At 39.8% G+C, this 22,816-nt stretch overlaps 1 protein-coding gene across 1 annotated transcript in view; it reads left to right on the top strand.

Moving 5' to 3' along the window:
* LOC138039878 (A disintegrin and metalloproteinase with thrombospondin motifs 6-like) overlaps positions 1 to 22,816 on the top strand; it is a 42,895-nt gene that overhangs the window by 19,765 nt on the left and 314 nt on the right. The window contains exons 9-20 of the mRNA XM_068885710.1: positions 1,908 to 2,058; positions 3,560 to 3,655; positions 5,753 to 5,892; positions 6,325 to 6,451; positions 7,117 to 7,198; positions 7,364 to 7,491; positions 12,724 to 12,841; positions 13,850 to 13,930; positions 15,903 to 16,063; positions 16,656 to 16,788; positions 18,138 to 18,267; positions 21,698 to 21,908. Of these exons, the coding sequence (XP_068741811.1) occupies positions 1,908 to 2,058; positions 3,560 to 3,655; positions 5,753 to 5,892; positions 6,325 to 6,451; positions 7,117 to 7,198; positions 7,364 to 7,491; positions 12,724 to 12,841; positions 13,850 to 13,930; positions 15,903 to 16,063; positions 16,656 to 16,788; positions 18,138 to 18,267; positions 21,698 to 21,908 (1,558 nt within the window). The remainder of the gene's footprint in view (positions 1 to 1,907; positions 2,059 to 3,559; positions 3,656 to 5,752; positions 5,893 to 6,324; positions 6,452 to 7,116; positions 7,199 to 7,363; positions 7,492 to 12,723; positions 12,842 to 13,849; positions 13,931 to 15,902; positions 16,064 to 16,655; positions 16,789 to 18,137; positions 18,268 to 21,697; positions 21,909 to 22,816) is intronic.

The following is a 22,816-nucleotide window of genomic DNA, read 5'->3' as shown; positions in this document are numbered from 1 at the left end:
GCCACACAATGGCTTTTCTGTGTCTTCCGTTTTCCTGAAGTTTAAATGGTTACTTTAAACAAGACTTGAAATCAGATTGGTTGTTTTGTTTTCGTTGCTGGCGAAAAAGTGCAAATGCGATTTAGAGCAAAAAAGAGCGCAATTCGTGATTAAATCGCACTGCTGAAAGCCAATCAGATTGCAATGATCACCAGAGATTTCTAAAGTGGGTCTAATAAAGCACTTTATCGGTCAAGCCAATAACTAAAAAATGAAAAACAAATTTTAGCTATGAATTTTAACTTGTATGGGGCAGAATTGTCGAAAGAAGACTACTACTCTCCGGGTACTCCGGTTTTCCCCAATATTTGATTTCAATTGATTTGATTGTGAGTTAATTCCGTTAGTGTCCCCAATTAGCGCTCTTGTACTGAATACATTTACACTTAACTAAAGTCGTTATTGCTACAAGTATCATATGCTTAACCATTCAATAATGGATTTAATATTCCACGATTACTCCATTTTCTAGTGTTTTGGTTTCTTCCTGCATTGACTGAGAATTGTATCGATTGCATAATAAGGCACGTGCGAATGGCAAAAATAACGCAGACGAAACTATTCAAATGTCCTTTACTTGATTGGATATATGAAATGACGAGTGAAAAGGGATAGCAAGTCGATTTTGCATCAGGTCGAAGACAGCTTCAAAAACAACCAACACTTTGTTTTTTAGGGGGGGGCTTAAAAAGCTAGAAGGTATCAGTTCGCACGTTTACAGTTCATCATCATTATTCACCGAAGTGGAGGTGAATAGTGGTCCACCACTTTCACCGACACTAAGGTGAATAATTGTTTTAGTATATACCACACAAGTTTGATAAAAAGCGAACCACAGTAATACTTTGTTTTGTAAAACGTGGTCGGGAATTTAAGATCGCGCGAACCGTCTACTCGGAGGTGAATAGGACTTGGCTAATCACCTCCGAGTTAGCGAATGAGCGCAACAGGAGAGCATTATTCATTTGTGCAGTATATAATAATTAACAATTATTCCATGAGCGCGGGTTGGATATGAGATGGTAAATAGCCATTACCATTAGCATTATCCGAGGTTGCGAATTTAATAATTGTAGTTATCAAATTCTGAACCTCGGATAATGCATTTCGCATGCTCTGATCGGGATTGGTTTACTCAATCTCGGTTATCAGCTCATATACCTTAGTTTGACCTTATATGGTAAATGATTGCACTAAAAGTTGCTAAGCTAAAATTTTTTTCGCCGGAAAGCGAAATTTCTCTCTGAATAAAGCCACAAAGGAAAATATACTTTTTTTTTTGTGGAAACGTTTTGAATCAAGTGAAAAGGCAAGAAATGTTTTTGTGATGAGCCAACGTCTGTCTGACCCAAGGTATTACACAACATCACATCTTCATCAAGGTTTTTCGATTTCGCTCGGATGTTTTCGCTTTTTTGCGTTCTTATTGCGTACTTCCAAATTTTTGGAGTTAAAGGAATTTAATAAAACAAATTATTCCCATGATTCACGCTTGTTGGATATGAGACTGGTTATAGCCAAGTGAACTCGGCGCTACGCGCCTCGATGGCTATTTACCATCTCATATCAAACGCGCGCTTATGGAATAATTATTGTTAAATATGAGTTGTTTTCGTGCGTCTATTGTTGTTGATTTATATGTCCGACTATATGTGCGTGTTTTCCGACCCAAGCATTTTAATTTATTTTATGTAATTTGGCTTCCCAATTCTTTAACTACATAGTTATTTTAGGAAACCAATAGCCCTTTTTCTTTATTCAATTTCAATACCTGTAAATTTCATTATTGTATGTCTAAGAGTGAATAAAGGCCTTGTCTTTAAAAATTTTGGGCGCCAAATTAAAGTAATCTTTTATTTCCATCCTAGTGACCAAGCGTCTTTTTGCTTAAATGACAATCCTGCCTTAAACAAAGTTTCAAATGATAATCACTACAAGCTACCCGGTCAGTTGTACGACGGTGACGCGCAGTGCGTGTTACAGATGGGACCTGGTTATAAGCTCTGCAGACAAAGACAGGTAACGCATTTCGGATTGTTAAAACAATGAAATAATTATCTTTATTGACTTCTGCTTATATTTCAAATGCATTCCCCCTGAATTATCACGGAAGTGATAGTTGGGGGAATAAGATGGAAGAAAGTTTGGTACTGAGAGAATAGGGGAAAACTGGACTACAAGACGAAATTTGACTCGAATCTAGAACGTTAACCTGTGTTGCTGACGGTTTTGTCCGAGCGATTGAGCAAGCGAACGAGCAGCGAACACGCGAGGGGATTGGGGGGAGGGGTGTTAATTTACCCCGGGAAAGCTGCTTCGGTGCTCTTTCGCTCGCTCGCATTCTCGGAAAAAACCGCCAGATACTCAGGCTAGTTGGAGCTCAGTGATCGTCACTGATTCGTACATCACTGCAAGAAAGCAAGCCCCATCGAAAGTTTCTTCCATCGGAGTATCTGGAGGAGAATAAAAATCCTTGGTAAATAATCGAGGACTAACGCAAACTCGATGAGCTTACGGCGTATGATGTTGAGCCTGAGCAACATGGGTGTAAAGCAGGGGCGCAGGTGCGGCATGAACTGTAAAAGAGTACAAATAAAATTCTGACCAAGAAGACGCAATCCATCGTTTACTTTAAGAGAGAACGCTTAAAAAGGGTGCGCTACCACATTAGTGCATTGATTTGAATAGTACTCGTTTCCTTAAAGCGCCCCTGTGATAAAAAAATAATAACTTCCTTTTTTTCTTCAGATTTTGAAAGTGTGTTTGCTTAACACCCTACTGGCAAAATTTTTAGTTTTGATTTTTATCCAAAGGCTGTTTACTTTGAGTGTAAGTTTTGAATTTTACAGTCCGCCATTACTCAGGTTCAAAATTGATCGATCGGACCTCAGATTGTTGGATCCAGGGAAAAGTGACGTCAAAGGCTCACTGGCTTTCAGCATTTCAGCATGTGAATGCAGCTTATTATAAATGCAAAACGCAAGTTTAATAGTCTGAAAACCCAAAACTCCCGTGCTGCATATTAATTCTGCGGCATGTATACGCAATGCATTCTTAAACTAGTGAGCCTTTGACGTGGCAGACCATTAAATAGAAAAAATTCCAGTTCAAATAACCAGGTGTCTTTTTTTAAATCAAGGCTTAAAACTTTAGTCGCTGAGTGTTAGTTAACATAGTTTTGAAATCCAAAGAAAAATAAGAATTGATTTTTTTGGTCACATTTAAAATCCCAAATTTCTGTTAACTCATTGTCAACAATTAAAATTTCCCGCGAAATTCTTTTTTTTTTTCAAATATTCCCCCAAAAATATTATTTCTCGTTAAGCGTTGCATCTTTTATGTTCAAAGTAAATATTTTTAAACGACCTTTCAGTACATTTTTTTTTGTAAAGGTCATCTTGTCTCCCACAACAGTTAGACATTTTGGCTGAATTCGCAGTAGGAGAATTTTTGGCATCCAACATATTTTGCTATTTTATTTCAAGGAGGGATAAATGTTTGTTTTACTTCCTCCCCTTAGTCGGAATGTGGCTCACTGTTCTGCACAAAAAATGGTAAATCGTGCACTAGTAACCTAGCTCCTATGGCGGACGGTACAAAATGTGGGGAGAGAGAGGTAGGTACGTCGACGTCGTGTTAAAACAAAATAATCACCATCCTTGGCTATCGCAGCCGTAAATTATCCGGAAAAAATCGGCTGAAAATACAGAAGCTGTGGCCCTCTAAAGTGTAGAGACTGAGTTAGCGACTTTGGCAAAGCCAGGAGGTCGTAACCACCCCTTAGGGTTACAGCAGACGATATTCTACAGCCTTGATCATGTGTTCCTGCCCCGGATCGCAACCCATCCAAAGCAGGGAACTCCAAAATAATATTCTGGTTGCTGGTGTCTCAGGGCAATATCCTAGCGGTGGGAGAGCTACTATTTCTTATATTCTAAAATTTTATGTGCATTAATGCATGACGTTAGAAATGCTTCAGCACCACCTAACATATGTAACTTTTTTACGAACACATCCAGCATCCACTCTTACAACACTCGCTCCTCTGCCTCAGACAATTTTAATATAAAACGGTCAAGACTTGGGATACAACAAAGTGCTTTTTCGAGCATAGGAGCAAAACTTTGGAATGAGATACCATGCTCCCTGAGAGAACTACCGAAAAGAATTCAAGGTATACTGCTCAGTATTTTTGGCAATGAAGATTAATTTATTGACACAAAATTACTGATTTTTAGAGAAATCCTCAGCAACCAAGTTTTAAACTAATACTAACCTTCCCATAAACTTTTATACTGTAATTCAGTCTACAGTTCCTTCTCTCCTTCATATGCTATTTTCACTCATGAATAAATACGTATAACGCAAAATAAATAAATAAAATAAAATAAAATAAAAATAAATAAATAAAAAATACTAACAGAAATTCTGTGTAATCTGAATAAACCGGCAAGATTAGCAATAGCTACCTGCGGGCCTGTCCTCCTGTAAATAACTTAGTAATTCAAAAAATAAAGATGTTGTTGTTGTTGTTGTTGTTGTTGTTATTGTTGTTGTCAGCATTAGCTCGTTCGATTGATTGATTTCGATTGATCGATTTCTTTCCTCTTTTTAAAACGTTACATAATAAGTTGCTCAAATAACGAAAAAATCAGAGAAAGACGGAGAAACGGAAAAATAAAGAAAACTAATTTGATGCCTTTTTTTACATTATAGGAAAATTTCTAGTCAAAGAGAGTACACAAATAGATACATACATTTATACATACAAAACACAAACAAAAAGGTTAAAAGAGAAAACCAGATGACATATGAGCGTACTTGAGAGGACCAGAGGAAAAAAATATATGTTCAGTGATGAGGAGGCAGTGCGGAGCTTGCCTTCAGTTGAGATCCGGAGCTCTCCGGCAGTTTCAAGACTCGCTCTAACAAGTCACTGAATTTGTTCCCGGCAGTCCCTGTTTCATCTTCTCGGTTGCAATTGTAAATAGCCAATCGGTTTGCTTTGGGCTACTTTTTGCTGTTGTTATGTTCTGTCGTTTCGTTGATGGCGTTTCATAATTGGCCCTGAAAAGCCCCTATAGGGAGTGGAACTTGTGGGGTGTGCGTAAAAAGGAAAGGAAAGCTCGTTCTAGAGCTGGAGCACTAATTGGCGACACTGTAAACTGAAATCAACAATTGACGCAAATCGAGTAAAATGTTGGGTTTTTTTTAATGTTTTTTTTTTCAATTTATATGTAGGACGATAAAGTGCTCGTTTAAATAAACGCTTAGTTGGCTTATTTCTGACGTGTATGGGGGGAGGATGTCATTCCAAATATATCGTCTAATCCACAGTTGGGAAAAACATTCTAATGTTTATTCTAAAGGGGTCACGGTTTAATTGCCGGAGCTCAGCAATTCTAGTTAACTGATTGTGTTTCTCAGAAAAAGATCAGAGTTTGAACGTTTACAGTCAGCGGTGGCATTGAAAGAGCTGGCGAGTGCAAAATTTAACAATGACAGCAAATTTTAGACTGTTTGGAAGACTCGTTTAGACCATAGTTAGTAGAGGGACTACTAACTATGTTTAGACACAATTAGGGGTAATGTGATTGACCACCAAGCGGAACGTCGTTGATAATTCTAATATTCTTGTTTTAGAATGTCACCCGTTCCTTTTCAGTGGAAACGCTTTTTCATCACCTCTTTTCATCCTTTGATTCGTGTTTAGTGGTGCATAAAGGGAGAGTGCGTGGATGATGGAACACCGAGAATAGACGGAGGGTGGAGCGAGTGGTCAGAATTTACATCCTGTACATTTTCCTGTTGGGGTGGCGTACAGTTCAGAACAAGAACCTGCACTAATCCCCAGTAAGTACTACTGTTAATATAAGTATTGATATCATTACTGTCGTCAGGTTATTTCGACCCTATTTATTTGTACCAATATGGACATCAAAAAGAAAGTGAATGGTGGCATGAAGGATTTCTCCCTGTTTACATAGCTTCATCTAAACACGAGACTGCGTATCGGTTTTGCGTAAGTGTCAAGGGTTTGCATAACTTTGATTGGATGGTTTGAGAGTACCATGGTCAAGAATCTATTCATACAAATCAAGTTGCTGTTGTGTGACAAGAGCGTTCATAGACTAGTATTTTACTAACGGTGAAGCAATTCCATACGCAGCTATTGTAGATCAAAAAAATAATTATTATTATTATTGTGCATTTAGTGACATGCACATCTTTAGGAGTACCTAACGAAGTCTTTTTCTGATGATATTCACGTGCTTTTCTTCCTAGGCCACAAAACGGAGGGATGTTTTGCAAAGGGGAGGCCAAAGGACACTGGAAAATATGCAACCCAGAGGCAACAGAAAATCTCTTTGTTTATCAGTTTCCTTCCCTTTTTCGTCACTTTTTAAACAAAGTAAACTAGTTCCCAGAATTTTCCCGTCTAGTGACCTTTCGCTAAGAATCGGGAAAGCCCTTCGGACGAACTGGACGGTGTTGCACTGTGTTTCGGTGTATAACTATTGGTTGCATCACTAATCGAGTGATCGTATTTCAGTAGTTATCTCTGATATTGCAATTGCAATCAGCGACGTCGGTGTAAGCGTGTTCAGGAAATATTAATCTACAATCTTAGCGGAAAGTTAGACTGGGACACTCCTGCATTTCCTTGCCTTCTTACTCTGTTTCTCGTTTACCCTCCTCCTCCAGCAAACGGTAGCTTTCCGGCCTCCTTTTACTGACCATGCTGCGGAATAAAAATTATCTTATGGAACTGGACGAATGTATAAAGTTTTTACCTAGTTTTTACATAGTTTTCAGTGTTCCATGGTTGCACGAAAAATGATAAAATGCCTGGGATTGTGGCTGCAACTTCTCTTGACAAAATGTACGGCAAGCCGTGGTAAAATCCAATACTGATTGCGGTCGAATTGCATCATTTGTGTATTGACTGTTTGTTTGGGTTAATTAGGGTTCTGTATTTAATCACAAAGTGGTCAATGTACAATTTGAGTACACAACACTAATTAAAACACTAAATTCTAATTCACTCCCTTACGACTGTGCAATGCTTTGTTTTAGGCGTGTCCTAAAGAAGTAAGAAGTCCCAGAGCGCAACAATGCGAAGAAAAACTCCCAGGTTCAGTTCCCCATATTTTCCCAAGTGAGTAGGAATTTTGATTAATCTGATTGGTCAAAATTGTTACTTCAGTTTCGTATTTTGCCCGTTCATTTCCCTTCATCTAAAATAAGATAGGAAGGGATAACTATAGAAGAAAATACAACGATGAGTTCTTCCCTGACCTACGTCTATTTTCTTTTTTTGTAGACAAAAGTCCATGCGATTTATTCTGTAGGAAAGGATGGCACGTTTTTCCGAGAGGAACAGTGATTGATGGTACTCGTTGTAGCTCGGATAAGGAAATAAAAGACGTCTGCATAAAGGGCCTATGTTCAGTAAGTTTGTAGACCATTACTCCACTTTTTCAACCAATAAAAAGCTAGCCTGAATTTCAGCCTCCTCCTCCGCTCGCCAAATAGGGAGTTTAAGAAACCGCGACGGCTACAGCGACGAAAACGTCACTTCAAAATATACGTTTCAGCTATTCTAAGTATTTCATGATGATTCCATTTTGCTTATATTTTACAATATGGGCGAAGTGTCCTAAAACTAAATGGGTACGGAAGGATTTGAAGTAAAGAGTGAGACTGGAAGATTCACTGTAGTTTGTCCACGTTGTCGTCAAAACCTTTTAAGGTAAATGACCAAATTTAAAAATTTGGTCATTTCACGCAGCAGTTTTGACGAGTACGGGAGAGAAATGTTCCAAAATGCGTGCCGCACGTGCAGCACGATCATTTTGGTTCATTTAACCAATATTGTTACTGCTTTTTGCGTTGTCGTTGCCGTAGCCGTCGTCGCTTCTTAAACTTCCTTACATGAAACTAGGGAGCTTACGAAACGACGACGCCGACGGCAACGACGACGCTACAAAACAATTATAGGTTTAGTGAGCAAAAACAATGGCTCTGCACGCTCTGTACGTGCGTTTTACATTTTGGTACATTGCTTTGCCGTCATCTCCCGAATGACGACGTGATATGACCAAATAGGCCTTTTGCAACTAACGATCACATGGTACAAAATGCGCCATGCTGGAGGGCAAGCTCATTATTATTCCCCCACTGGGACATTAAAACGAAGAGACCTGAACCAGTCAAGCTTGACTTGCCTTTGTTTTAATGTCCCAGTGGGGCAATAATAATGAGCTTGCCCTCCAGCATGGCGGATTTTGTACCATGTGATCATTAGTTGCAAAAGACCTATTCAAGGTACTGTGGAGGACGTTAGCACATGACGATGAATTTTCGGTTCTCTCTCTCTCTACGCTTCCAACCCACTCAGTGTGATTCCTAGACACAAAAATTTGGTTTTATCAACGGAGTTGATAATGTAAATTGGCCTCCGTACAGAGAGATTCTAAAAGCTGACGTTTCGAGCGTTAGCCCTTCGCTCTCCGTTGATAGAACAAATTTTTTGTATACTACTTCCCCACCGACGCAGCACCTCAGTTTCTTTAGAAACTACCCCCTTCATTCATTTGTTAATTCCCAGACAGTTGCTACACATTTTTAACGCGAAACGACATGAAATAGTTTCGTAGTGATATGAATAACGCGAACTCGTATTTTTAAATGAGGTTCTCGTAACCGTCGTCGTCCTCGTTTCGTAAGCTCCCTACATAGCAACGACGACGGTGACGGTAACGAGAACGGCATCTCAAAATATAAACTCGCGTTATTGTAATCACTTCGCGACTATTTCGACCTTGGCTCCTTAGATCGGCAAAGCCAAAGCAAGCCTCGATTTGAGCGAAGGCATCTCCAATGCGTTCATCAAATTATGTAAAATTTCTATGAATTCTAATTTTTAGTGCACTGTGCTTCTGTTGCAATTAGTTACAGTAATAGTTATCGGAATTTTTGCTAAGGAGGCAACTGAAAACAGCTTCAAAACGGTATTTCTTTTACGCGTTCGCTCTTGATGGGAAATTTCTTAAGTGGAAAATTTTTAGACAGAGGTTCTGGTTTCCCCAACGAAGCGTGTTTCCAAACTCATCTGAGTGAGGACGAGATTGTATACTAGTGTATGTAATGGCTTATAATGCTGCGGTACATTTCGTTGAAAGTGACAGAATTTGTCATTAATAAGCACAGCAACAGTGCATTCAAGTCAGTGACTCTAATTTTACTTTGTTGAGAGAACGAAAGTATCGCCAATGCGCACACATTTAATTCGAACCTCAAAGATGGTGACGTGACTTCCCTGGGATCATTTTTTGGCCACCACAGGCCTCCCTTCTGCTGGCCTACGCTCAAGTTCCCACGAATCTCATGGTATGCCAACCGGTATTCCTTCATTGGCTGGTGACTTTTCGCGTTGACGCGCGCGTGACACGTTTATACATCTTTGACAGCCAAAACTCGAGTGCGATATTTTAGAAAATCCCTCCTCTTTCAAAGAAGGTATGTAGCAGGGTATGTGCGATTGACAGAACTTCATGAAATTTAGCCAGACGATGCTCTGCATGCTAAGGAACAAAAGAGTGCCAGCGAATTCTTGCTTTTTCTTCTTTTTGTTTGGCGGCCTCTGACGTATTATTTTTTTGGAATTGTTCGATCCTGGAACTTGAGGGTTCTACAAAAATTAAAGATAACCAATTAGAATAGCGGAGAATGCTGACACACTTGTAGAGATTGTTACTTTGTGGTTAACCACTATACAGTTATTTTGCATCTGCGATCGCATTTGATACTCTGTTAATAGACCATTTCCGAGTTCGTGTCTGCCTCCTCTTTAAAGCGAGTCTAAGTGCAAGGTTTTTGTGATGGTAATTACTTCTACTTTACATATGAATGAAAACTAATTTTCATAAGAAAAACTTGGCACTTAGACTCTCTTTGAACAGGAGGCAGACCTGAACTCCGAAATAGCCTATTCCACCAATTGTCATTAGATCATTTTGGAGTATACAGGCTTCTGTCGCCTTACGAAAAGAGCAGCGACATCAAAACTATTTTTCTTAAACTCTACATTTCATAACCTTTCCAATGGTATATACTTTGTAGGGGTTTCCCTGAAAATAGTTGGTGTACCTAAACACTAGAACGGCAGCCATGTTGGTGCATCCAACTCATTCTCTGGGAATTGAGCTCTATTATCATGCACACGTTTTCCCTTGTTTCGGTGGAAAACAAGGCTACTGATCACGTGAGTGAAAACACCGGCTCTATATATGAAAATAAAGCGCCACGGTTTCATCGTTGTTTTTGTAATCATTCTACAGGTTTGAGTAACGACAATTTCATCAAAGTTCTTCTTATGATTCTATAATTCGACCAAGGAGGCGTAACAGCGCTAAACAATGAAATACGAAGATCAGAATAGACCTCCTTACAGTTGTGTGCTTAGTTACCTGGCCTATGAATGAAAGTGAGGCTGGTGTTGACCTTGTTATGATATAGACCTCCCTCCTTTTCTTATGTAAATGATATTTTTGTCAAGCTAATTAGTAACTAAGGAATATACATAAGGAAAGCAGTGAGTTATAAAAACGATCGATAAAAAATAAGAACGGCGTTTCGACCGCTCCACGGTCATTTTCAAGTTCACTGTTCCTGGATAAAAAAATTCTGCATATATACAATTTCTGAAACAATGGAGTAAACGGTAAAAAGCTAAAAAGCTAAGTATTTACATACGAACAATAAAAATAACAGAATGCGAAAATGAAGTGTAAATAAGAGGTGAAAAGAATGAAAACTATTAGAAGTGTTATAAGCAAATAGCTTTGCGCGGATGATATCACTGTTTGTAATTTTGACTTAGGGTCCCGAATAAAAAATATTTCAAAAATCAAACAATCGAACTTGTTCGAGCACTTCCTCAGTCAGGACCCTAAAGTTCTTTGCGATTTCACTTGCCTCGTTTCCATGTTGTTTTCTTACATGGTTGCCGATTACCGATCGTTTATGTTCCTCTACCCGTTTATGTAGGTGTCGGCTTGTAAAGCGGGCATAAACTGCATCACACAGATCACACTTAAAGAAATATACAACGTTGCATATAGCTTTTTACCTTTCATTCTATTGTTTCAGAAATTGTATATATGCGGATTTTTTTTCTATGAACTTGAACTTGAAAATGACCGTGGAGCGCAAAAAAACGTCGTTTTTATTTTTTTATCGCTCGTTTTTATAAGAAAATGTTTTCCCAAGAACTTATTAAAAGCAGTGAAATTTCTATAAAAACAAGGTCAACTCCAGCCTCACTTTCATTCGTAGGCCAGGTAACTAAGCACACATCTGTAAAATGGACTATTGTCTGCAAGAACAACGTGAATGAGGGAACTTAAATCCACATAACCTTCACTTACTGGAACGAATGTGAACATCATGCTTTTCGCAAAATGAAAAGGCAAAACAACACCACTCAACTTTGTCATCGAAAACAGGCCTCGTTATTTAGATTTTGGGTTGATCGTGGCTCGGTGCATTCTGGGTTTATGCACTGCATTCTGGTTAAACGTAGTGTATTCTGGTAAAAATTGGTGGATTCTATAATTCATCGTAGTATACAAAATGTTCTTTATTGAAATCCATACGTTGCTGCTTGCTCGTGATCGTACGGAGTTAAAAAATACCAGCGTGTTTGGTCAAGGCCATTCTACAGTGAAGGGCGACATCCACGTACTTAGTAGAAGAAAGTTAAAACTCATGATGGTTGGAAGCCAGTTCGGAATTAAAGAAAAATAAGCAAGTTTCGGATCCTCGTTTATTCCCGTTGATATATGGCCCGCGCGCGCTTTGAGCTTGGGCCATAAATCAACAGGAAAAAATCGGTTCGTAACTTACAGTAAGGACCTCGAACCCAGTTATTAAGAGGTATTCATTCATTAAAAATACAGACGCCTTAGAATGCAAAATTGATTGTGACTAGAATGCATCCGCCACAGTCACGTAGGACACTTTATGGCAAACACATAAGATTGTGTCAGACTGGCTAGGTGTAAAGGCTTTGCCTACTTGTATGTAAAATGTCCTCCTCGACGGCCATCTATAGCTACTTAACATTACAAACGATACATTCGGGGCGCATGGAACACCTGGTTTTTCTGTCCTTGTTTGGCCCAAAAATGGCCCGGTGTGTATTTGTCACGAAGTGTCCCACATTACTGTGGCGGATCCATTTTAGTCACAACCGTCACAACGGAAGCGAGAATTCATATACTTAATTTAGAGCGAGTTTCAATCGATTGTCTTAAAACCAAAACCAAAGTAATTACTTTGGCCAATCAAAAAGGACGGAGACAATCCTGTAAACCAATCAAACCTCGAAGAAATTACATGCAGCCGACACAAAGCGCGGGAAAATGTGCAGGCGCAAGCCACGATTGGTTTTGGTTTCACTTGTGATTGGTTAAAAAAAATGGCGCGAGAACTTTGAACCAATCACTGTGTGAAATAATCATAAACCAGTGCAATTCGCTAATTACTTTCGACACTCAATTGAAAACCGCTCTAATTGTGACCACTTAATTGGGTTATCTCCTTCCAATCTTTTACCAAATTTTGAGGATCTTTTATCATTTACTCTGTTTGGTGTGTTATCGTCTTATCCTCTCGCAGTCTGTCTCTTGCAATGATATATTGGGGTCTGGTGTAAAGAAAGACCGCTGTAAAGTGTGCAACGGAGATGCCAAGTCATGTAAAACGGTCACTGGAACTGTGCAAAATCCATGCCAAGGTATACTCAAGAATTAAAGACCAGTTTTGCCTTGTTCAGTTTACCGTAAGTTATATGTGTAGGGGAAGAAAATCTCCAATGACGTGTTATCAATGCAAACGTCAAGTGTATGAATTATAAAAATCACAGTAAAGAGTAATAAAAAGTAAAGCAACTATATTTACAGAATTAACTATTAGTTAAAAAATAGAAAACATGTACAGTGTTTCTATCGAGTTACAGAAACAAGAGTGAAAGTTTGGGAGAACGAAAAATGCTGTGGGAACACGAGCCGCAAGCGAGTGTTTCCACAGCTTTTTTGAGTTCTCCCAAACTTTTACGAATGTTTCTAAAACTCGATAGAAACACGGAGTATATGTTTTCTATTTCTTTTAGAAAAAAACGCAACGAGAAAAAGGAAAACAACTTGTTAACTCTAATTATCAAAATGTAAATTCTCTTGGCTCGCACTGTCACCGTACGTCAACAGCTCGTGCTAGTTCTGTGTCTCCATCGAGTTATAGAAACACGATTTTTAACCAATCAGCGCGCGTATTTTCTTGGGACTGTTTTCTAAAGGGTAATGTGAAGTGTTATTTTTTACCCATGTACACCACGTGAGCGTTAGCCCTACTAATGGAATCCTGCCCACACAAGGACAGAGAAAAACTCGACCAGGGTGGGAATTGAGCCCAAAACCTTCGAGTCAGATGACCGCTGCTTTACCGACTGAGCTACAAGGTCAGACGGAAACAAGTCATGCGAATTTAAGGCAATGAATTTATGGAAATGAATATGTACAAGTACAAAAATGTAACCCTCCGTTGTTTTACATCTTAAATTCCCACGACCCAGGCACTAATAACGAACTGTGCCACCCTTGTTGCCACATTGATAACCTACTGAAGACCTAATCTTTTCAGATCTGTTCTGCGGCGAGCAGCCACGCAGATCTGGTATTTGTCAAGACTTATTTTACAAGACTGCATCTCCAACTTTGTTTCATTTGTCTCTTATTTTCCCCTTGAGGAACATGCACAGTTCTAGATGTTCCTGTTGGGGCAACGAATGTTACAGTAAAGGAAGTTGTCGAAGACTGGAATTTTCTTGGTAAGATTTAATTAGCAGGTGTAACTAACGATGGAGGTGGATTTTAAAGGATGTAACTTAAAATTTTAACCTTTCGTTTTGGAAATAAGGCCTAGAAATAATGGACAGGTTACGACAATGCGCGTATATCTAACAATAGATGTTATTGAACTAGCGTGAGGTCCATACTGGGAAAATATTGGTCAAGTTCCTCTTTTTGCAAGTAAAGCCATCCCAATAAAATGTTTCGCTTCCCATCGCCCGACCGACCCTTTTTTTTTTTTTTCGAAATGGGAAAAAACGAATCGTAATCTTGTTTTATTACTAACAATTGGTATGATGTGATGTCCTTGTCTCTATACATCCTTTTACCATCTGATTTTCTGACTTAGCAGCCCGGCCCTTCTCTGGAACCCAGACCCCTTCAAGTGTTTTTTTGCCCGACCGACCGACCGACCCACCATCGCAAGAGACGGGAAACGAAACATTTTATTGGGATGGCCTAAACATGACAAAAAGGAACGAGACCAATATTCCCAGCACAAGAGCCGAACACACTAATTCAATAGGGCTTTAAATTTAATATATTGGGGTTTTATTCCTTGAATCAGTTATTTATGGTAAAATAGAGCAAGAAAGCCTAAAAAGTGCAGGACTAAATTTAAAAAAAAAACTCTTCTCGCTTTTGTCTTTTTATGGTCGAGAAATTGTGAACAGTTTGGCAACCCTCTGTATACGCTGCCTCTTGACCGGGACACCATAGCGGTTCGTATTGCAAAATTCGGACCGCTAAGAGAACCAATCAGAATTCTCCCTTTCATCTCGGGCCAATTTGCCCATTTAATAAAAGATATTACATATTCTTTCCCTTAAGGACGTTCGCGCGAAAATTTTTTAACATTGATTTTTTTCTGAAACTTTTACCACTGTAAGATGATGAGTTAGTTATGTCAGAAATGTAAAAAAAATGGGGGGTCACCGACTTCGTTTTGGAGAGAACATGCCCGGAAAACACCCAAAATGTGACAAAATCGGGCTTCGTCAGCGAATAAGGCCATTGTCTGTAAACCCAAATATATTGCAATCAAATCTTTGAAGTGAAATCTTCTGTGCCAAATATTATTTAAGTGGACTTATTAAGTGAATTTAGTCAACTGGTGAGGTTCCTTAAAGATCAAGTTCGCATTTAGCGGCCACAGTTTCACGCGCCTTGCAGCCGCAAGATGGCAGGATTTGATGTCCCGTGAGCAGAAATCTTGAAAATTTTTTAACTTTCCACATTGATTTTTTGTTCATTTTTGGGTTTTGGACTACGTGGAGAGAAATGCAAATAAAATCCGTTTCTGGAAAGAAAAATAGGGGTCACCGAACGTCCAAGACCGTTAAATCCAGGCAAAGCTATAGCAATGGCCTTTTGCCCTATCATTTCTCATTTTATTACTTAGCGCGCGCGCTCGTGTATGATGTGGAGTGTACATTTGCGTGCGCAGTAAGGATGCGCAGAAACAATTGGCGCGAACGTCCTTAAACTTGAACAAATAGGAGAGCATGACACTTTCCATTTTGGTCCAAGAAGTCAATTTACTTCTATTAATTATAATCCATCAATCCATCCATCCATTCCAAATTACATTTGATTTCAAGCGGTTTCTAATGCAAATAGCACTAAATGATAACTACGTTTCATTTTAATTATACCAGCTTGGTAACGAGAATATCCGGACGATAATCCAAGATAGTGATCCAAAAACCTTCCGAAAAACGTCCGTATCTTATGCCAAGTGCAAACCCACTCGTTCACTCCCTCATTTAGAAAATCCTGAATGGAAATCGAAAATCTAGCCGGTATCCAGCACCACAGATAAAGCGGTTGACAAGATTAATGTCCCTTCTCGCCTAGTGGCTCGCAGAAATATGCAAATAGACCAGCAGCATCTGAAGATAATACGTGATAATCTTCGTTGGTTTTACGTTGATTAATGCATGTCCCTAGGGGTAAAAGATGAAGCAGATCAAAATGTATATCCTGTGATGAAAACATGGAGTACGAGCAGGGAAGCTGCTGGCACGACTGTCTATTACAAACACAATAAGAATCAAGACGCTGACGAGGTTTTCATCCCTGGGCCAACAAATCAGCATCTTTATGTTTACGTGAGTATTTTTACTGTTATTTGAATATGACTTTTATAGGGAGTGCGCGTAGTGTATTTTATATCGCTCGCGGACTTCATCCCAGCGACCCGGCTTCAAATCCCAGTTCGTTTGCTCAAAAGTTCACTCAGCCTTCGATCCATTAGATTTTCTAGGATATGTATTTAAAATCATGAGGCTGGTTCAGTTCAGTTTAGTTTAGTTTATTTGGCTTTCATGACCCAGGTTGTGAGTACCTGAAACAATGGAAAGGTGTAATGGGGCCATGAGGATAGAATACAAGTTACCTGGCAACGGTCGAAAAGACAACTCAAAAATCAGAGTCTATTGCAGGATGCGAACCTACGAGCTTCGAATCCTGCCTAGGACTCTGATGGTTCAGTTATTCTTTCGCCGTGCATTATATACCAGGCAGTGAGGGTCTGAAAAGCTCCAATTCATAGTGTGCCCATTACAAGGCCAGATCATAACACCGAGAGCTCCATGCCCTTCCGGGAACGTGACGTCTTCCCGGTTCTGTTAATGATTTTATCATGCTTTGAGATTAACCTCTTTTTTTCTGCATAATATGCCTTGACCCCTCTTTTCGCAGTACCTTGAATATGTGAAGAGACAGCCAGTGTCTTACAGACTTAACGTGCCTGTTATCAATGGAGTTCGTCCTTTAATCTTTATCAAATGGAGCGTATCTCAATGGAGCGGCTGCTCGCACTCATGCGCAGTAGGTGGGCTACTCGAATTTTATGATTAACATTCATTCTCGTCACCAGAGCCTCGGATCTTTCGTCTGTGCCTGACTCGAGGCTCTGGGAAACTCTGTAGGGGAACATGCGCCGTAGCGTTTGTATAGCCAAAAATTGGCTATTTGAACCTTACGGCGCCTGCCCACTCCTCGTGCTAACATGAATGCACCAATCAGCGACGCTTTTCATTCTTCTTCACGAAAACCAACGAGAAGAAACTTTGTTTCAGGGCTCCCCAGAGCTCTTCTTCCCCTCAGTCATGCGCAAAAGAGAAGAGCTCTGGGGTCGACATTGTATTAACATTAACAATGATTAATATAATTGACATTAAACAGTGGAGCATGTTGAGTCAATCTCATAATTGAATGAAATTGAATGGGATATGATAGCCTGAATTATACATCAGTTGATAATAGTCAACGTTGAGTGTAAACACAACCTCGTTCCCAGGGTCTCTCTTCTCTGCCTCCATTGTCGTTGGGAACGAGGTTGGTGTAAACACGGCTCAGGATTATCTTGAGTACAAGATCTGGATGAACTATAACATATGAAAAAGAAAATGGTGATTTATTGGCACGAGTGATCTGGAACTTTCTAAACACCACGCGTGATCATTAATCACAAGGTGCACGAGCAAGTTCATACGTTTATATTTATTTATTATATACTCAACAAAATCACTCCATCGCTTTGTTTCCATAGCCACTTCGGTCCGTATTGAACTCTATAACCTATGTAAGCATTCGCCATCGACCAATCAGAAATGCGATATTCTTTTGAGTCTATAACTACGTTCGACATCAGGAGAACGCAATTTCCATATCTTGGGTATCCTGTGCATTTGGTGAGCTTTGGCTAGTTTCCGTTTTTTCGTTCGTCTACTTTTTCAGCGCCATCTTAAGTCACGCCATACGTGCATGCGTATCTCGTTTTTGATACGTCATATGCGCAAATGACGTTCGCGCACCTTGTCATTGTCTGCACCAACTAGCGGGCATCATAGTAATCATCTCATACAATTTCAAGAAATTCCAGATTTTCACGAATTTAGTTTTTGTGGCGTTGTTACCTCGGCTTTACTTCAAACCTTCCATTTTTACCCAGATTCCATAAACCTTACATCTTAATGCTTCCGAGAGACGTTCTTTACATAAATGCATCGTCTTCATGGCATCTCGGCTCTTCTAGTGGTCCCAACCTTCAAAGTTCTCCCAACGAATGCACTTTATGATCAATGATTACTCCTTGTATATATAAGTGAATGATTGTTGTCAGCCGCCAAGTGTTTAATTTTAACAAGGATACGATGGTTTTTTCGTTACCACTGACAGGTATTCAGACGCGTTCTGTGGAATGTATATCAGCAGAGGACATGTCATATCTAAATGATGCCGCTTGTGCTGGGCATTCTATTAAACCTGCCACACAGAGAGTATGCAACATACAACGCTGTAGTCAACAGTACGTACGTCACATTCCTATTACATCAACTCAATGATTAGCAGGGAGATATGGGGCTTTCAAGTATCTCTGGGGAATCACGAACACTTAGTGACAGGAAGTAGATATATGTCCAGGATTTCAAAGCGTTATCAAAAATGTGTTAGCAAAAGTTTCCAATAATTATAGCAAAAAATTATCAAAACTACACGCTTTGAAAATAGCTCTACAATTATCGCAAATATCGCAAGACCAACAAATTTGGCAAGAAAAAACAAGACCAAGCGACAAGGGCCAAGAGGGACCCTAATAAAGCTGCAAACATCGCAAAAGTAACAAGGATTTTGCTTATTCTTGCGATATTTGCATTTACTGTTAACGATGTTAACGGCAGTCGCAGGTAAATGTCCTTGTTACTTTTGATATATTTGCTAATTTTCCGGCTCCTTCAGGGCGCCGTTCCTGTGAACTGTTAACGATATTTTTGGCAGTTTCACATAAATTCCTTGTTACCGTTGTTTAAGATATTTGCTAAATTTGCGGCTCCTAAACTAGGGCTCCTTTCGCAAACATTCTGCCTTGCTGAATTTGTTATTCTTTCGATATTTGCGATTTTTGTTAACGATATTTACGGAAGTTGCACATAAATTTCCTGTTCCTTTTGCTAAAGAAATTTGCTAGCAAATGTTTGCTAACGCTTTTAATCCTGGACATAAGTGACAGGAAGACAGTAAAAATGCATGCATACTCGAACACACAAAATTGACCCCTCCCAACAGGGGCTTTTCGGGGCCAATGAAACAACAGAACAGAACTTCTTTTCAAAGAATCGCAATTAGGCGGAAGCAGACAAGTTGGCCATTAATTAACAAGCGCACCCAAGAGATTGAACTAGGAAGTGCCTGGATCAAATTAATTTTACTCAGTGGTCAGAACGGGTGACTACTGGGTGGGGGTGTGCAGGTGGGAGAGATCGATAGTACCTCAAGGTGAGAGGCCGCTGCTACTGCGCCTGGGTATCAGTCACTACCCTCAGGGTTGGCCAGCATCCTATTTGGTTCTCACTCCTGCACCTACCTAACGTATGGCTCCGCGTGTACTGTAGTGTACGCAGTCACCATCCCCCGGGAACTGGTGTAGACTGACCCTGCCAAGCTACGTGAGCGAACCCAAGAGCAAAGCCAGAGGGTGGGAATGTTTATCCTAAAATTTAAATGTACACAAAACTTGGAACTGTTGAAATTGCAGAAGAACCACTATGGTCAATGGACATAAAGGCTTCACAAATATGTATGTGACAGACCCAGTCAGACTGACAGAAAGGGCGATGTTAAACATTGAAGAAGGCATCGGCTAGTCATCGTTAAAGGGATTGGACCTCATTCACGTATAATTCCAAAGAGATGCCATGATGAAACACAAGTTAAAGTAAAAAGCTATACAAGTGATTCTAGAACCGCTGCAGATGATCGTGTTCCAAAATTACGGGGAAGGGCTTCGTAAGCAAGAAAGTATGGTCCACATAGTGACGAAGATGTCCCAAATCCAAAGAAGAGGTCATTACCTGAAATGGTTTGAGGAACCTTATAATTGCCACATGGAATGTTAGGACTTTACTCCTGGCAGGTAAAATGGTGAACCTATGTCAAGAGACTGAAAGTCTGAAAACTGATCGGCATTGGTATATCCGAAACAAGATGGACAGATGTTGGATATATCAGGAGAGACAATTCCACATTCATTCATGCTAGGGAAACAGATTTAAACAAGGAGTAGGGTTTCTCATTAAGAACAATATGTTGAAAGAGGCATTGGGGTACTTTCCAGTAAATGAAGGGTGCGCCCTCCTAATTAGCTAAGGATAAAGGCCAAACCTTTCAATATCGCACTACTACAAGTCTATGCACCCACCACAGATTATTCTGACGAAGATGTAGGAACGGGGGAAGATGTCAACTCAACTTTAAAGGAAGTCAAGGCCACTGAGGGTCTCATGATTGTGAGGAGGATTTCATTGCGAAGATTGGACCAGAGAAATACTCTTCAATTACTTGAAGTTACGCCCTTATAAAGAGCAATGAAGAGCTACAAGGCTCGTTCACTTCTGCGAAGAACATAACCTTTGTATCATGAATACTGTCTTTGAGCACGGTGCAAGATACAGATACACATGGAAACGCCCTGGTGATATGAGACAAAACCAGATATGCTACATTCTAGTCAGAAACAGGTTCCGCAAAAGTTCATTATTAAAAATTATAAAACCTACGCAGGCGCTGATATAAACTCTGACCACAACTCAGCTTTTGCAAATGTTGACATCGAGCTGAAGTCCATGAAAACTAAGAGATAGCCTTTTTGAAAATTAAAGGAATTCGCCAGGAATGCAACATTGAAGTTTGTAACAGGCACGGAGCCTTCTGAATATATAGTCACGAAATAATATAGGAGAGAGACACCAGGTGTAAAGGCTGAAACAAAACGGGAGTTTTGACTTATGGCTGTTTTTTTGTTAGGTGAACCTCATACACCACAAGCCTTTTCAGAGACATTACGCCATGCCGCCCACTTTTTCTGGGCAGAACACACTCACAGAGGACAGCCACAACACCGGGAACTTCATCCCCTTCTCTTCTCTTCTCTTCTCGGATAGTGCGTGGGTTCTTTAACGTCCCACATAGAACTTATAAACATGGAAAGTATTTGTGAGACCGGGCCTACAGTTTATAGTCCTTATCCGAGAAGACTTCAAAGTCTAACCATTTGCGGGTGCAATTACAATGGCAGCACTTTCTTCTTAGGATCCTGAGTGTTGGTCCGGCCGGAGTCGAACTCACGACCTCCCGCATGGCAGCCCAACTGGGCCACCGGTGCGCGGTACCATCTTGCCCAAGAAGGAAAAAAAGACAAAGGCACCCATGGATCACGTACAGAGGATATCTTAAGCACGATGGAATAACGTAAAAGAGTATAAAACAATGATCTAAATGAATAAAAGAGGTTAAATAATCTTGTCAAGAAGAGACGTGCAAAAGCTAAAGAAACCTCAAAAAATAACTTTTCACTACATATCTTCAACTGTTATATTTCCGGAAAATTTTAAGTGGAATTCTGATCTGCAACATGCAACCTCCGACCTGCAACTTGCGACTTGCAACCTTCAGCTCAAGCATTTGCTTCCAAAATGGCGAACAAGCCCGAAACCAAACACGTGATTTGTAGCACAGTCTATTCCGAGATTCAACGACGTGGAACACAGAACAAGAAGACGAAAAAATAAAGATAAAACTCTACGAAACTATATGCACTAAGTTTTAACTGATGGATGATTTGCGTGTGTAGGATACGTTATTCTCTTAGAGACTTAAAGAACCGGAAAAATGTATTTAATTGCATACGTTTCTTTCAGCAAATCTTTTGAAACATCAAACGCTGTTATTTGTGGTTTCAGATGGTACATCTCGGACTGGAGCCCATGTTCCAGGACTTGTGGCAAAGGAGTTCAAACTCGCCAGATCTTGTGTCGTCAACAAGTGACTAGAGAGCACTTTGAAACTATGCCTGACTCGATGTGCACAGGGACGAAACCATCCGAACCTGTTACAAAAGACTGCAACAAAATTGATTGTCCACCGGATAACGTTCCGGGAGAATGGTCAGCGGTAAGAGACCAGCATGAAAAACTAAAAGGTTGTGATAGCCGATAGACGGCTTTCATAAATGGCGACCTCCTTTACATTTTTCAATTTGTCTTCGGATTTCCTATTGGCGGTGCTTATTAATACAGGGATATTTTTGCACGGTTCAAATTTATGCGGAGAAAGCAGAACTTAGGAAGTGCTCTTGGTATCCAAAAAGAAAATTGGTGGTATCCATGCATTTTTCAGAGATAATTAAGCTTCAATTTGGCAAAGAACGCCATACATTGCTTTGTATTTAATAGCTTGTTACAAATATTGTTGATTAATTATCTTCGAAAAATGCGTGGCTACCCCCAATTTTCTTTTTGGATTTCAATAATGCTTGTTAAGATCTGCTTTTTCCGCATATTCAGTAAACCGCACAAAAATACCTTTGAATTAGTAGGCACCGTCCTTAACATAACACAGTGCGAAAATTACACAAATACTTTCACAGGTAGCCCAAGCTCTCTTGTCTAGAGAGCACAAAAAACATGGTGTCAAATCTAATCTAAGGCAGCCCTTACGCGAAATCGGTTTCACTTGTAAACGCATAGTGTTAAGTACTAATTTGCACTATTTAAGCCTCGGCACTCGTTCGAGATTGGTTAGTTATTAATGACCGTCAAGGGTGACATTTTATACACACACAGCATCTTCACCTCGCCAACTTATATGTTGTGTAGTTGTCATGAAGTGTCACACCTGACTGTAGCGTATCCATAGACGTCTTTCATAATGACAACCAGATGAAACATTCTTCTGTTTTAATGCTAATAAGCCTGTCTACCCTCGCTACGGTGACCAAATTTCAAAAAAAATTGTTGCTTCAGAATGAGGGTAGTAGGTCAAATTAATTTTCGTGCGAACATCGCTTTAAATCCAGTAAA

Source organism: Montipora capricornis, chromosome 3 (genome assembly GCF_036669925.1).
Source record: "Montipora capricornis isolate CH-2021 chromosome 3, ASM3666992v2, whole genome shotgun sequence".
NCBI classification, from domain to species: Eukaryota; Metazoa; Cnidaria; class Anthozoa; order Scleractinia; family Acroporidae; genus Montipora; species Montipora capricornis.
Note: the sequence above shows the minus strand (reverse complement) of the source record. Positions and strands in the feature narration are given on the sequence as shown.